Here is a 16,517-nt window from a genome sequence, read left to right as displayed (position 1 = left end):
ACTGTTGTTCTGATTAAAGAAGCAATAAAATTGTCCTTCAGACTAGTTGAGTATCTGGAGCATCAGCACTTGTGGGTTCGATTACAGGCTCAAAATGGCTAGAAACAAAGAACTTTCTTCTGAAACATGTCAGTCTATTCTTGTTCTGAGAAATGAAGGCTATTCCATGTGAGAAATAGCCAAGAAACTGAAGATCTCGTACTACTCCCTTCACAGAACAGTGCAAACTGGCTCTAACCAGAAAAGACAGATGAGTGGGAGGCCCTGGTGCACAACTGAGCAAGAGGACACGTACATTAGTGTCTAGTTTGAGAAACAGATGCCTCACAAGTCCTCAACTGGCAGCTTCATTTAATAGTACCTGCAAAACACCAGTCTCAACATCAACAGTGAAGAGGCGACTCTGGTATGCTGGCCTTCTAGGCAGAGTTGCAAAGAAAAAGCCATATCTCAGACTGGCCAATAAAGGATTAAGATGGGCAAAAGAACACAGACACTGGACAGAGGAACTCTGCCTAGAAGGCCAGCATCCCAGAGTCGCCTCTTCACTGTTTAGACTCATGTTTTGCGGGTACTATTTAATGAAGCTGCCAGTTGAGGACGTGAGGCGTCTGTTGACCTGGACTCAAACAAGGTTCAGAATGTCCGCTGACTACCCTTCTATATAGCAAACCCTTAAGTTATTCTATTTTCATCTCACATGATTTTACAATTTTTTTTCAATGTTTATCATTTCAATAGGTCCTTGGTAATGTGACCTACTGGCCTCAAACTACTTTCAGAATGTACAGCAGTTTAGTGGAGCGTATCCTCACGTTCAATATGACAGTCTGGTATGGTAATCTGAGCTGGTAGAGAGCATCCTCACGTTCAATATGACAGTCTGGTATGGTAATCTGAGCTGGTAGAGAGCATCCTAACATTCAATATGACAGTCTGGTATGGTAATCTGAGCTGGTAGAGAGCATCCTCAAATTCAATATGACAGTATGGTACGGTAATCTGAGTGTGAGGCGCAAAAGCAAACTGACCAGAATAGTAAACACAGCCAGCAAAGCAATTGGTCGACCACAGGCACATTTGAGCAGTCTGTTCCACATTGCAACCAAAAAGGCGGCACTGGCTGTCATTGGCGACCCCTCCCACCGTCTACACCCACAGTTCCAGAGGTTTCCCTTCTGTCTGACGCTTAAGAACGCCCATCACCAAGAAGAACGTGTTCAAGAAGAACGTGTTCAAACATTAATTCGTTCCTTGTGTAACCGATGTGAAATGGTTTGCTAGTCAGCGGGGTGCGCGCTAATAGCGTTTCAATTGGTGACGTCACTCGCTCTGAGACCTTGAAGTAGTTGTTTCCCTTGCTCTGCAAGGGCCACGGCTTTTGTGGAGCAATGCTTCGTGGGAGGCAGTTGTAGATGTGTGCAGAGGATCCCTGGTTCGAGCCCAGGTAGGGACGAGGAGAGGGACAGAAGCAATACTGTTACACTTGTGCTGACTACTAAATGCTAAGTAAATTGTATCGGTATATTGTAAATGAGAACTTGTTCTCAACTTGCCTACCTGGTTAAATAAAGGTGTTCTCAACTTGCCTACCTGGTTAAATAAAGGTGTTCTCAACTAGCCTACCTGGTTAAATAAAGGTGTTCTCAACTTGCCTACCTGGTTAAATAAAGGTGTTCTCAACTTGCCTACCTGGTTAAATAAAGGTGTTCTCAACTAGCCTACCTGGTTAAATAAAGGTGTTCTCAACTTGCCTACCTGGTTAAATAAAGGTGTTCTCAACTTGCCTACCTGGTTAAATAAAGGTGTTCTCAACTAGCCTACCTGGTTAAATAAAGGTGTTCTCAACTAGCCTACCTGGTTAAATAAAGGTGTTCTCAACTTGCCTACCTGGTTAAATAAAGGTGTTCTCAACTTGCCTACCTGGTTAAATAAAGGTGTTCTCAACTTGCCTACCTGGTTAAATAAATAAAAAAATCAAATAAATAAATGTACTTATCTATCTAGTGCAGTTGGAACAGTAGTCGTCGTGAGTGAATGTATGTCCTCTAAGTTGATAGTGTGTGCAACATGATGCAACAAGATGGACTGACTGGTTTAAATATGATGTATGCGATTATTTATGAAGGTGATGTCAAAGAAAAATTGGACAATAAAGTGTTATTCTATTCTAATAGTGTGTTGGGCCACCACGAGCCACCAGAACAGCTTCAATGCGCTTTTCAACAAGTGTCTGGAACTTCACATGTTTTTTTGGGGGCCCCATACTGCTAAGCAAGGACGAGGAAGTGATTCGCTGGTTGGGGTAAGGTTCTCAAAAACATGTGAAATCACAAAAAGTGTTTGAACCCTTTTATAAAATTACATTTACATCAAAAATAGTCAAATAGGACACTTCTCCTTTAATGGGAGGCAGACTGGGCATGGTTTTACATGTCTTTTAAATTTGTATTTTATTTATTTAACCTTTATTTAAACTTTATTTAACTAGGCAAGTCAGTTAAGAACAAATTCTTATTTTCAATGACGGCCTAGGAACAGTGGGTTAACTGCCTGTTCAGGGTTACTAGTCCAACACTCTAACCACTACTACCCTGCTGCCAATCAGAGATTGTTTGAGCTACTACATTCAAAATGTGATAGGAACAACTGTCTGCGACAAATTAGTATTGGTATTATATCTCTAAATCAAACAGGCAAGGTGTGACTGAGTTGTTGTAAAACAGGAAACTTTAACTTAGAACTACCCCTCCCAGATCTGGGAGAATTGTCATCAACTGACACTAATTAGCATAACGCAACGGACAAAAAATGTTACTAGAAAATATTCAGAAAATCACAAGTGAAATATAGTGAAACACATCTTAGCCTTTTGTTAATCACCCTGTCATCTCAGATTTTGAAATTATGCTTTACAGCCAAAGCTAGACAAGCATTTGTGTAAGTTTATCGATAGCCTAGCATAGCATTATGTCCAGCTAGCTGCAGGCAACTTGGTCACGAAAATCAGAAAAGCAATCAAATAAATTGTTTACCTTTGATGAACTTTGGATGTTTTCCACTCATGAGACTCCCAGTTAGACAGCAAATGTTCATTTTGTCCCATAAAGATGATTTTTTATAGCCAAAATACCTCATTTTGTTCTTCACCTTTGGTTGAGAAATCCACCGGAAACTGCGGTCACGACAAAGCCGAAAAATATTCAAAATTAGATCCATAATATCGACAGAAACATGGCAAATGTTTTTTATAATCAATCCTCAAGGTGTTTTTCAAATATCTATTCGATAATATATCAACCGGGGCAGTTGGCTTCCCAGTAGGAGCGAGAGGCACAAGGGCCGCCTTTGTCTATTACGCACAATTCACTCTGAGAGCCACCAGCTAGCTGACCGCTGACGCAATGTTGTCGTTCACGCTCATTTTTCAAAATAAAAAGCCTGAAACAATGTCTTGTGACACTAGACACATTAGGGAAGCCATAGAAAAAGGAATCTGGTTGATATCCCATTCACTGCTCAATAGGGACGCATAGGAACACAGAAGTTTCTAAATAAGAGTCCCTTCCTGATTGGATTTTTCTCAGGCTTTCGCCTGCAATATCATTTCTGTTATACTCACAGACAATATTTTTACAGTTTTGGAAATGCATATTCTAGCATCTTGTCCTGACAAAATAGCTTGTTTACTTTGGGAACGTTATTTTTCAAAAAATGAAAATAGTGCCCCCTAGTTTTTTTGGGGGGGATCCGTACTTTACTATTGATATTTTCTGGCAACTTTTACTCCACTACATTCCTAAAGAATATATGTACTTTTTACTCCTATACATTTCCCCTGACACCCAAAAGCACTGGTTACATTACAAATGGTCAGGCAGGACAGCAATGTGACCCAATTAACACGTTGTCATTTCTACTGCCTCTGAACTGGCGGGCTCACTAAACACAAATACTACATTTGTAAATTATGCCTGAGTGTTGGAAGGTGCCCCTGAAAACCGTAAATAAAAATACATTAGATAAAAATTTTAAAAAACTGGAAAATCATGCCGTCTGGTTTGCTTAAAGATGCGCTATGCAAACAAATAATCCATTTCCTGGTTGCAAAATGTTCCGTTTGTGGCAAAACAAGCAATCATTGTGTAGAGAATCATTGTACCATCTAAACCGCGGTGAAATATATTTTCCTTAACCTACTGGGGTATCTGGAGTGATCAGAGAGTAGACTAAAGAAGTGCAGTAGACAAATTGCCAGTGAAGAAGTTCTATGAAATGAGTCTGTGTAGTTACTAGGCTTGGGCGTAATTCCGTATATACCAGAATATTTGGGAAAAAGCCATAGGATGGTTTTTCAATACCGTTGAAACTATTTTCTTTGAACAAAAATATTTGTAGCTACTTTTAAAATAAATGCCTGCAGTTAACTTGTGCAATACATTAGGCGATAAAGAACAGCGTTCTTATTTGCCTCTGTCACATTATTATGTCGTTTACGGTAGTCCCCCAGTCACGTGGTGTTTGACCACGGGAAGAGACCTGAGTGTTCCCGCAAGATGGCGGTCAGTCAGTGTAGATACGTTTTTTTTTTTAAGATGAAGGAATTATTGGATTTCCTCTCCCAAACCCCGACCAGTCACAAAACAACATTGATTAAAACGTTGCTCGGAATGACACAATTTCATGTGTACAACATCTAAAGACCCGCATCACTATCCTGGGAGCTTTGCCGGTTCTAAAAGGACGTATTTCGGGGGTTTTGGGGCCTTAATTTGTTTTTTCGCCCCCATACTGCTAAACAAGGATGAGGGCGCGATTTGCTGGTTGTGGTAAGGTTCTCAAAAATATGTGAAATCACAAAAATACTGTCTGGACCCTTCTATAAAAAATGTATTTACATAAAAATGAGTGATTTGGTGTAGAGGATGTAGTTGTAACACTTTTGCATTTTTTTTCAACGATTATTTTGAGCTAGTACATTCAAAATGTGAATAGGAACATCTGTCTGTTACAAATTAGTATTGGTTTTATCTCTCTAAATCAAACAGACAAGGTGTGACTGTCTCAAACACAAGGAGTGACATGTTCCAAATTCCCCCACCTCCCGGGTCAGTTGTAACAGGCCTTGGGGTGAAATGTTCCAAATTCCCCCATCTTCCGGGTCAGTTGTAACAATTCCCCTACATCCCGGGTCAGTTGTAACAATTCCCCTACCTCCCGGGTCAGTTGTAACAGGCATTGGAGTGACATGTAACAGTTTGACATAATGCTAAAATCATAACATGCAACAAGATATTGAAAGCCTTTATTGGGAACATGAGAACATGTTTAACATTTTGTGTAGCAGAAATAATAGTCAAAATACAAATCAGAATGTTTCTTATTTTGACACTATTAACTGGCCCTTCTCAACATCTGACAATTTAACATCTGAATGTAACTGAATGTGAGTGAATTTGAGAGAAAGCAGAGGTGTGAGTGAATGTTGGACATGTTAACTCAGAGTCACAGTTTAGACAGTGGTATGGTAGTCCCGGGGTACAGGCTTGGTGGGCCCATCAGTTTAGACAGTGGTACGGTAGTCCCGGGGTACAGGCTTGGTGGGCCCATCAGTTTAGACAGTGGTACAGTAGTCCCGGGGTACAGGCTTGGTGGGCCCATAATTTTTTATTCCCAGCACTGCACCCAGACCTCATTAGGCTTGTTATAACTAACCCTGATGCTTGCAGCCATTAGTTAGCTTCAACTTTAGCTACATGTTTAAACTTTAGCATTGCTAACTTGCATTTTTATTTAACTACGCAAGTCAGTTAAGAACAAATTCTTTTTTTCAATGACGTCATAGGAAGAGTGGGTTAACTGCATTGTTCAGGGGCAGAACGAGATTTTTACCTTGTCAGCTCGGGGATTAGATCTTGCAACCTTTTGGTTACTAGTCCAATGCTCTAACCACTAGGCTGCTTGCCGCCCCATATCTACACAAACTGGTTATGAACCTGAAATAAGTTTGGTTAGTCTAACTACAAAGCAGGTGATGCCGTCACAAAAACACATTTGGCCCCAAATATGTCTTTCTTACTTCAAACTTTCAATAAGGGTCTTGCTGTTTCACATGACGGTTGAGGACCAAACTGAGCATGTGCACAGTGAATCACATGATTTTAGCTTGTTCCTGCTTGACGATATTAAGTGTCACCGTTATCCTGTGTTACAACCATCCCGGTCTCCCCTAAAATAGGAAACTTCTCCTTTTAACTAAACTCAGCAAAAAAAAAAGAAAGTCCGCTCACTGTCAACTGCGTTTATTTTCAGCAAACTTAACGTGTAAATAATTGTATGAACATAAGATTCAACAGCTGAGACAAGTTCCACAGAGGTGACGAACAGAAATGTAATAATGTGTCCCTGAACAAAGGGGGTCAAAATCAAAAGTAACAGTAAGTCTCTGGTCCATTAAGTACTGCAGTGCATATCCTCCTCATGGACTGCACCAGATTTGCCAGTTCTTGCTGTGAGATGTTACCCCACTCTTCCGCCAAGGCACCTGCAAGTTCCTGGACATTTCTGGGGGGAATGGCCCTAGCCTTCACCCTCTGATGAGGGAGGAGGATGTCTTCCCTGTAACGCACAGCGTTGAGTTTGGCTGCAATGACAACGAGCTCAGTCCGATGATGCTGTGACACACCGCCCCAGACCATGATGGACCCACCACCTCAAAATCGATCCCGCTCCAGAGTACAGGCCTCGGTGTAACGCTCATTCCTTCGACCATAAACGCGAATCCGACCATCACCCCTGGTGAGACAAAATGAAGAGCACTTTTTGCCGGTCCTGTCTGGTCCAGCGACAGTGGATTTGTGCCCATAATCACCGGCAAGAACGTTGCCGTCTGGTGAGGACCTGCCTTACAACAGGCCTACAAGCCCTCAGTCCAGCCTCTCTCAGCTTATTGCGGACAGTCTGAGCACTGATGGAGGGATTGTGCTTTCCTGGTGTAACTCGGGCAGTTATTGTTGCTATCCTGTACCTGTCCCGCAGGTGTGATGTTCGGACGTACCGATCCTGTGCAGGTGTTGTTACACGTGGTCTGCCACTGCAAGGAAGATCAACTGTCAGTCCTGTCTTCCTGTAGCGCCGTCTTAGGCATCTCACAGTACGGACATTGCAATTTATTGCCATGGCCATATCTTCAGTCCTCATGCCTCGTTGCAGCATGCCTAAGGCACGTTCACACAGATGAGCAGGGACCCTGGGCATCTTTCCTTTGGTGTTTTTCAGTCAGTGGAAAGGCCTCTTTAGTGTCCTAAGTTTTCATAACTGTAACCTTAATTGCCTACCGTCTGTAAGCTGTTAGTATCTTAATGACTGTTCCACAGGTGCATGTTCATTAATTTTTTATGGTTCATTGAACAAGCATGAGAAACGGTGTTTAAACCCTTTACAATGAAGATCTGTGAAGTTATTTGGATTTTTATGAATTATCTTTGAAAGACAGAGTCCTTTTTTTGTTGTTGCTGAGTTTAGTTTACTATTGATATTTCCTGGCAACTTTTACTCCTCTACATTCCTAAAGAACATATGTACTTTTTACTCCTCTACATTCCTAAAGAACATATGTACTTTTTACTCCCATACATTTCACTGACTCCCAAAAGTTCTTGTTACATATCGAATGCTCAGGCAGGAGAGCAATATGGTCCAATTCACGCGTTGTCATCCCTGCTGCCTCTGATCTGTCAGACTCACTAAACGCAAATATTGCGTTTGTAAATGATGCCTGAGTGTTGGAGTGTGCACCTGGCCGTCCATAAATACATCAAAACAGTCTGGTTTGCTTAAAGATGCATTATGCAGAAATCCCTCTTCCATTTCCTGGTTGCATGAATTTGAATAATACGGATAATTTCAGTTTGTGACAAAACAAGCGGTGTAGAGAATCATTGTACCATCTAAACCGCTGTGAGAACGTGTCCATGACTACAAATATTGTACAGTGCATTCGGAAAGTGTTCAGACCCCTTTACTTTTCCCACATTTTATTACGTTTCAGCCTTATTCTAAAATGGATTAAACTGTTTTTTCCCCCCTCATCAATCTACACACAATACCCCATAATGACAAAGTAAAAACTGAAATACCACATTTACATAAATATTCAGACCCTTTACTCAGTACTTTGTTGAAGCACCTTTGGCAGCGATTACAGCCTTGATTCTTCTTGGGTATGACGCTACAAGCTTGGCACACCTGTATTTGGGGAGTTTCTCCCATCGCCACAGAGGAACTCTGGAGCTCTGTCAGATTGAATACTTATGTAAAATGTGAGTTTGTTTTTAATACATTTGCAAAAATGTCTAAACCTGTTTTCGCTTTTTAATATTGGGTATTGTGTGTAGATTGATGAGGAAAACATTTTTATGTCATCCATTTTAGAATAAGGCTGTAACGTAACAATGTGGAAAAAGTCAAGGGGTCAGAATACTTTCTGAATGCGCTGTAGTTATCCTCTATTCAGGTGTACAAAACCAAAAGTAAAAGACGACAAACTTAGGAAGGGGACGCATAGAAATATCACACACAGAACAGATCTACCGCTTCTTAGACTTGCTTTCAATGAGACTGACAGATCGATAACTCACATTTCTATGTGCATTTGGTCGGGTTGCCTAACAAGTTACATATTGTAGCTTTAATAAAAGGAATTTGATGTACTTTTACTCAAATATAACAATTTAGTACTTTTTTCCACCACTAACCATTGGTTGTGAGTGAAATAATACAGTGAAGACAAGGTTATTCAGGAAAATAGTACATAGTGCTGCCTGAAACATACTGCAACCTTACTACATGTTTTATTGAGTCATTTCTATTAATTTAGGAAATCTACTATAGGTTAAGTGCACTTACGTTGTGTAATTTAAAGTATGTGATTCTAATCTGAATTCATGTTTTGTTTTCAATGTTTAGCTACCTGATCTGTTGAAATGTGATAATTGAACAAGAACAATTTAAAATATATTTAGAGAATAAAGAAAGTGCCAGAACTGTCAAGAAAATAACTTTTTTGTCCGTTTCTCTTTATTACTACTGGCTGACTCAGATTAGTCTGAGGCCGGTAACATCAACAGTGAGGACAAACTCAGCCTGCCTCTCTCCTTCCACACGGAGTCCAAACCTACAGTCACTGGGTCCTGATTGTGACAGTGGAGCCCAGTTTGTACTGCAGGATCCAGAGATGGCATCAGTGAAGCTGGAAGACTGCAGTCCAACACTGGAGCTGAATGTCAACATTAAAGATGAAGAAGAGGAGGAGAAGATTGGGACATCTGTTAATCATGGTAACAGCAGGTTCTATCTATCTATAAGTTATCTTCATAAATTAGACCTCCATAAGTTATGACCCAGTCTATTGATAGGTTGAAGTCTGTAACTCTGACATCACACATCCCTGAGAAACTCCAGACTGCACAACAAAGCTTGTTATTCATTCCAACTTCTCCACTGTGTATGAAAGGTTACTGTAGAACTGTTTCATGATGAACTGTTTAAATAAGGAAGTAGTGTTATTTCATGCCACTGAGTCTTGTATGGTTGGATACCAGTATTGTCAGCATTTAGAAAAAATGCAATTCCAATTAATTGAACACTAAAATGACAGTTATAGTCAATCCTTTGAAAAGAGAAACATTTCGAATTGGAATTTGGTTTGCTTTCTGAATTAACTCGGAATAGAAATGGAATTGACCCCAACCCTGGTGGTTGTTAACTTGTGATAGTGAGTGGAGGATGATATGGCTCCTAATTTTCACTCCTTTTTTCCTTCAACTCTTATCCACTTTTAGAATTTGTTTTATTCCATTGTGTATTGAACAGCCTACTGATATGAAGTCATATGTATATCTCTTCAACTGACTGGTTCTTCTGATGTTGTTCACACAGGAGACCATGTTGAGACATTCTCTACATCCAGAGAGCAACAGCAGGAAGATCACAGAGCTAAGAGGTCTCACCTCTGCCCACATTGTGGGGAGATTTTCCCAATTCTATCAAAACTAGAAATGCACCTGAAAATACACACAGGAGAGAGTCTGTATTCCTGTACTGACTGTGGAAAAAGCTTCAAAACATCAAGGTCTCTGACAGTTCATCAGAGAACACACACAGGAAAGACGCCTTACTCCTGCTCAGAATGTGGAAAAAGTTTCTCTCAACAGAGCAATTTAAAAACACACCAACGTATACATAAAGGAGAGAAGCCTTACTCCTGCTCTGACTGTGGGGTCAGTTTCTCCGGATTGGATACCTTAAAAACACACAAACGTATACATACAGGAGAGAAGCCATATTCCTGCTCTGACTGTGGGAAGACATTTTCTCAACTGGTCCATTTAAATGCACACCGACGTATACATACAGGAGAGAAGCCTTACTTCTGCTCTGACTGTGGAAAGAGTTTCTCTCAACAGAGCAGCTTAAGATCACACCAGCGTACACATACAGGAGAGAAGCCGTACTCCTGCTCTGACTGTGGGAAGTGCTTCACAACATCATCTGCTATAAACGTTCATCAGAGAACACACACAGGAGAGAAGCCTTACTTCTGCTCTGACTGTGGAAGGAGTTTTTCCCGGTTGAATACCTTAAACTGTCACCAGCTAATACATACAGGACAGAAGCCTTACTTCTGCTCTGACTGTGGGAAGAATTTCTCTCTACAGAGCAGCTTAAAATCACACCAACCTATACATACAGGAGAGAAGCCTTACTCCTGCTCTGACTGTGGAAAGTGTTTCTCTCGACAGGGCAGCTTAAAATCACACCAACGGATACACACAATAGAGAAGCCTTTTTCAGAATAAAACCGTACATTTTGGGTGGATTGACAATGGACCCCTGCTTAAGGTATCCTCCTTTTTAAATGAAGTCTTACAGAGTTGGCTACAATGTCATCCTTCAGACAAGGCAGATCTCATATTACAGCAAATAATATGGCTCAGCTCCAATGTACTGAGAGATAAAACAAGAAAACTTTTATTGTAAAAGAAAGTGTGTATAATATCTATGAAGGACATACATTTAACATTTTACAACATACAACATTTTCAGACAAGATAGAAAGGCCAAAGAGGGCAGTGTTGCAATCTACTGCAGAGATCTGTCCTACTATCCAGGTCTGTACCCAAACAATTTGAACTTCTACTTTTAAAAAGCCACCTCTCTAAAAACAAGTCTCTCACCGTTGCTGCCTGCTACAGACTTAAAAAATCATACAATGTGATTTTCTGGATTTTTGTTTTAGATTCCGTCTCTCACAGTTGAAGTGTACCTATGATAAAATTTACAGACCTCTACATGCTTTGTAAGTAGGAAACACTGCCGATTCTGCAGGTTATCAAATACTTGTTCTCCCTACTGTATATCTCTCTGGTCACCCACAAAACCAATTATTCCTTTGGCCGCCACTCCTTACAGTTCTCTGCTGCCAATGACTGGAACGAACTACAAAAATCTCTGAAACTGGAAACACTTATCTCCCTCACTAGCTTTAAGCACCAGTTGTCAGAGCAGCTCACATATTACTGCACCTGTACATAGCCCATGTATAATTTAGCCCAAACTACCTCTTTCCCTACTGTATTTATTTATTTATTTTGCTCCTTTGCACCCCATTATTTCTCTCTACTTTGCACATTCTTCCACTGCAAATCTACCATTCCAGTGTTTTACTTGCTATATTGTATTTACCTCCCTTATCTCACCTCATTTGCTCACATCGTATATAGACTTGTTTCTACTGTATTATTGAATGTATGTTTGTTTTACTCCATGTGTAACTCTGTGTCGTTGTATGTGTCAAACTGCTTTGCTTTATGTTGGCCAGGTCGCAATTGTAAATGAGAACTTGTTCTCAACTGGCCTACCTGGTTAAATAAAGGTGAAATAAAAAAGACTGCCTGATGCTTTCACATCAGCATGGACCAACATCCCTGTCTAACATTTACAACATGCATAATCCATGCCTTGAAGAATTCAGGCTGTTCTGCAGGCAAAATTGGTGTAACTAATAAACTGTCCGGTGAGTAAATGAGCAAGGCATACTGGGATAAAAGTTTTGGTTAACAGAATACATGACTGGTTCCCCAGGCACAAAACCCTCGAATAGGCTCTCAATTTAGCATATTTAACAGGCTGCTGATGGGCCATCAACTGCGTCCCATTGTATTTACACTGGTTGGGTGGGTTAGGCCCACAGAACAATCACACTTGTCCCAATCAGCAAGCAGTTGTCTGGACTTCACAAAGCTGTGGAAATATGTCCAGACAGTCACAATTGTTATTTATTCAAACTGATACATAGATATCAGTTAGACAAATTACAGTTGAACTCATAGTGATAAACTGTAGATTTTCAATGCCCATTTCAGTGCCCATTACTAAAACAATGTAGTCTGATGGTTGACTGGATGGCACTGCTTCCCTCTGCAGTTTTCTGTGGGAATGAGTTAGTAGACAACATGTATCAGATAGAGATGGTGTGATGATCCGTTTTTAATACTAAACAATTATTTAACGATACACAATCTTAGAAATGACTTCATATATTTATTAAATTGTAATTTTAGTCATTGATGAGAAAAGTGTTTTGGATTAATGCATTGAACTGAATGGATCTACCAATAAATAAAGTTTGTACATTTTTTCTGGTCAAACTCTTATTTTTTGTATAATTACATCAGGCCATGTCTCTCACCTGAAATATGCTGCTGCATTCATCCCAGTCATCAGCATCAGAGCATTGGGGTAGGTCCATGTCTGACAATGTGTGCGCAATTACAATGACAATTTAACATGTTCAATTTAAAAAAAAAGAGATAACAAACATAATGTTGACACACAGGCTGGTGTAATGGAATGTTTTGCCATGTGTGGCTGGTTTTGTGAATTTTGACACTTATGTAGATGTCATAACTAGTTATAAAATAATGCAATATCTCTAAACAGGTCATGACAGTTATGACAAGTTATATTAGCTGTTGACATTATGACATGGTTATGACAGTGTTATAGCACGTTCTATCAGCTGTTGACATTATGACATGGTTATGACAGTGTTATAACACGTTCTATCAGCTGTTGACATTATGACATGGTTATGACTGTTATAACACGTTCTATTAGCTGTTGACATTATGACATGGTTATGACAGTGTTATAGCACGTTCTATCAGCTGTTGACATTATGACATGGTTATGACTGTCATAAAGTGTTATGACGCTGGGTGTAAAGTAGTGTTAGCGATTATTCTAATTCTATAGTTAAAATATAATAATGACAAATTAAAATGCCAGGGAGCAGTTATTGTGACAGAGTAGGAACCAGTGTTTTCTCTTAGCTACTTCATGTAGCTAACATTCTTGCTTCACATATTCCTCTTTGGGTTTTGAAGATACTGTTGCCCAAACAACATGCTGATTCAGGTCTACAGCATCACTGGTATTATCAGGCTGCATAGCTAATTACGTTTGCTCTGACTCAGTACATTTATTAGATTGCTAGCTAGCGATTAGCATTAGCGGCTAACAATATTTAGGCCCAACTTGCAGTGTAATTTTAGAACGCTAGTGGTTTATATTAAGAAGTAAAGAGAAAACAGCATCGTTGTCATCAACATTGCTGCATTGACCTTGCAGACGGAGCATAAGTGTCTCATGGTCCAGGAACAACAAATACCTCCTCGTGTGACAGGGGGCGGGGCTAGGTCTGTGTGGAAAGCGGCATGAAGAGAGAGAGATGACTCAAGAAGCGAAGTATGATTTTTTTTAAATGGATGTTACACCGGACGTATCCCATGTAACAAATCAAACATTAACATACTGTTATAGGGAAAGTAAAAACTCAAACCGGTCCGTGCAACAATACCAGTACGTCGTAAAATACGGTATACCGCCCAGCCCTACTTACAAAAATGTATCATCTTTATCCCACTGGAAGGGTGGGTTCAAAGAGGTGAAAGGCACTACAACTAAGAACTGGGGTGTATTCATTACGTTCTTGCAACGGAAACCGTTTACCATTTAAAAAGCAAACAGAGCAGTTGGAACGAAATGGGGAGTGACCTACCTGAATTTGTCCAATAGAAACTCTCCTTGTCATTGCGAAACTTTTTCAATTTGGAGTAAAGGGTTTATGATGCAAAACGTTTTACAACAGACAATGTTTTCCAACAGAATCAGCGTAATGAATCCACCCACGGGGAGGTTTTAAACAAAAACCATTCATACATCTGAAAACCTAAGGTTCATCATGTTACATTATAGGTATGTGGTCATACCAGTACATACTGCTGTAATGTGTTAGTAATTAGATATGTAGACGGGCGAGTCGGTCAAGGATCGATTCAGACAAGGTGGTAAATTGTATGACAAGCTACAGTTTATTCAGAGTGAAGATATCTAGAACAGCGTAATTACGGCTCTCCCGCTGGTTCGTACGGAAGCGCAGACGAAGAAGAGGCCGTTACAATCAGTACACCACTATTATATAGAAAAGAAAGTAGGTTGATTCTGGAAGATCGGATCTTTGGATTGGTTCAGCTGGGGTGTAGTCTGTAGTCTTCCGCCATTGGCTCAGTTGTCTGTCCGTCATCGTAGAATCCTCTTCGGGCATTCAACGTTCAGCTACAACGGAGATCATGTGTGTGTGCGCTGGTTTTGGCCATTAGTGTAATGCGGGAGCTATCCTGTAGGGGACCCCACAGGCTCAACTCTGAGTGGTAGCCCCCCCTTAACAATAGTTTGGTCTCCTACATAAGAAATAGCATTTCTCTACAAATGCTATGCAGTTCCTAAGGATAGCGTAGCTAACATACCAGTACATACTGCTGTAATGCTATGCAGTTCCAAAGGATAGCGTAGCTAACATACCAGTACATACTGCTGTAATGCTATGCAGTTCCTAATTGTCAGCCAACTTAACGTGTAACGTAACTTATTTGAAAAGTCATTACTTAATTACATTGCTCAACATTTTCTTAACATTTGTTATAATTAGTTAAAGAAATGAATTTGTATTCTCTCTCATTGGACTTCGGCTGCATATTTTACCCCATTTTCTTGAAATCTGAACACGTTGTGAAGCCATGCCCCTTTTTTTTAAAGAATTGCATTATGGGCCCTAAAAGTACAGAAATAGTGTCCTCTGTGTGTATACTTCGTATTTTGGCGAATTGCATGCTAACCATATCCATACTATGACCAATAAGCATACTATATACTCCATTCACGTCACAAATAGTACAGTCAGTGCGGTTAGTTTGAGTATTCAAACACAGCCTGTTTGTTTTTAAAATGAGAAGCCTCACAGAGGGTATTCAACACTACGGGCAAATCCAAGGTCATCTCAATATGTTTACAGTAGAATCAAACAACACACACCAAAACTAAAGGAGCACACTAATCAGTAAAGTAAAGAGGCTAACATTCTAGAACTCTTCCTTTCCACTGGACAGTTCTCTCACAGTGAGAAACAATAAGATTACAATAGTGTTCTAAGCTTCATTCAATGTTACCACTTCCTTTATGAGATGAGAATTAAGTGATGGAGTGACTTTAAACATAGCTGGTCTGAGAGAACTGATGCTGCTTTCACCTGTTCCACCTTGCTAGGAGGGTGTGACTGACTCACAGACATTTGTTGTTACTTAGTTTCCACCTTGCTAGGAGGGTGTGACTGACACACAGACATTTGTTGTTACTTAGTTTCCACCTTGCTAGGAGGGTGTGACTGACACACAGACATTTGTTGTTACTTAGTTTCCACCTTGCTAGGAGGGTGTGACTGACACACAGACATTTGTTGTTACTTAGTTTCCACCTTGCTAGGAGGGTGTGACTGACACACAGACATTTGTTGTTACTTAGTTTCCACCTTGCTAGGAGGGTGTGACTGACACACAGACATTTGTTGTTACTTAGTTTCCACCTTGCTAGGAGGGTGTGACTGACGCACAGACATTTGTTGTTACTTAGTTTCCACCTTGCTAGCAGGGTGTGACTGACGCACAGACATTTGTTGTTACTTAGTTTCCACCTTGCTAGGAGGGTGTGACTGATGCACAGACATTGTGGAGACAAGTGATTGGTTCCCATCACTCATCCCTTCACATGGTTTGCAATAGGTAAAGACACTTTCACATATGGAAACAATGTTTCCTTCTGACCTCCTTTTCCCTGTTCTCTTCGTGATATTCTGCATAGCAACAGGGACATGTGATAGACAAGCCTGACCTCAGGTGACTGGGGCCCAGATGAGGGAGGAAGAGCAGTTGCCAACACCAGACTCCCAAAGGAGACATTCTAATAACAAGAGTTAACAGTTTAAGCATATTCTGTAGATAAGTCATCTTCATTTATCCACGTTACTTAATTCTGATTTCACCACAGTATACTGAACAAAAATATAAATGCAACATGCAACAATTTGACCGAGTTACAGTTCGTATAAGGAAATAAATTCA

At 40.3% G+C, this 16,517-nt stretch overlaps 1 protein-coding gene across 1 annotated transcript; it reads left to right on the top strand.

The window, feature by feature from the left end:
• Positions 1 to 1,415: 1,415 nt before the first annotated feature.
• Positions 1,416 to 11,192, top strand: LOC109877127 (gastrula zinc finger protein XlCGF7.1-like). The gene is made up of 3 exons (XM_031813335.1): positions 1,416 to 1,447; positions 9,295 to 9,338; positions 9,940 to 11,192. Exons 1-3 carry the CDS (start codon positions 1,416 to 1,418, stop codon positions 10,857 to 10,859), a joined length of 996 nt encoding a protein of 331 aa, XP_031669195.1. The 3' UTR covers positions 10,860 to 11,192.
• Positions 11,193 to 16,517: the final 5,325 nt, after the last annotated feature.

This window comes from Oncorhynchus kisutch, unplaced genomic scaffold (genome assembly GCF_002021735.2).
Source record: "Oncorhynchus kisutch isolate 150728-3 unplaced genomic scaffold, Okis_V2 Okis05a-Okis16b_hom, whole genome shotgun sequence".
Classification (NCBI taxonomy): Eukaryota; Metazoa; Chordata; class Actinopteri; order Salmoniformes; family Salmonidae; genus Oncorhynchus; species Oncorhynchus kisutch.
Note: the sequence above shows the minus strand (reverse complement) of the source record. Positions and strands in the feature narration are given on the sequence as shown.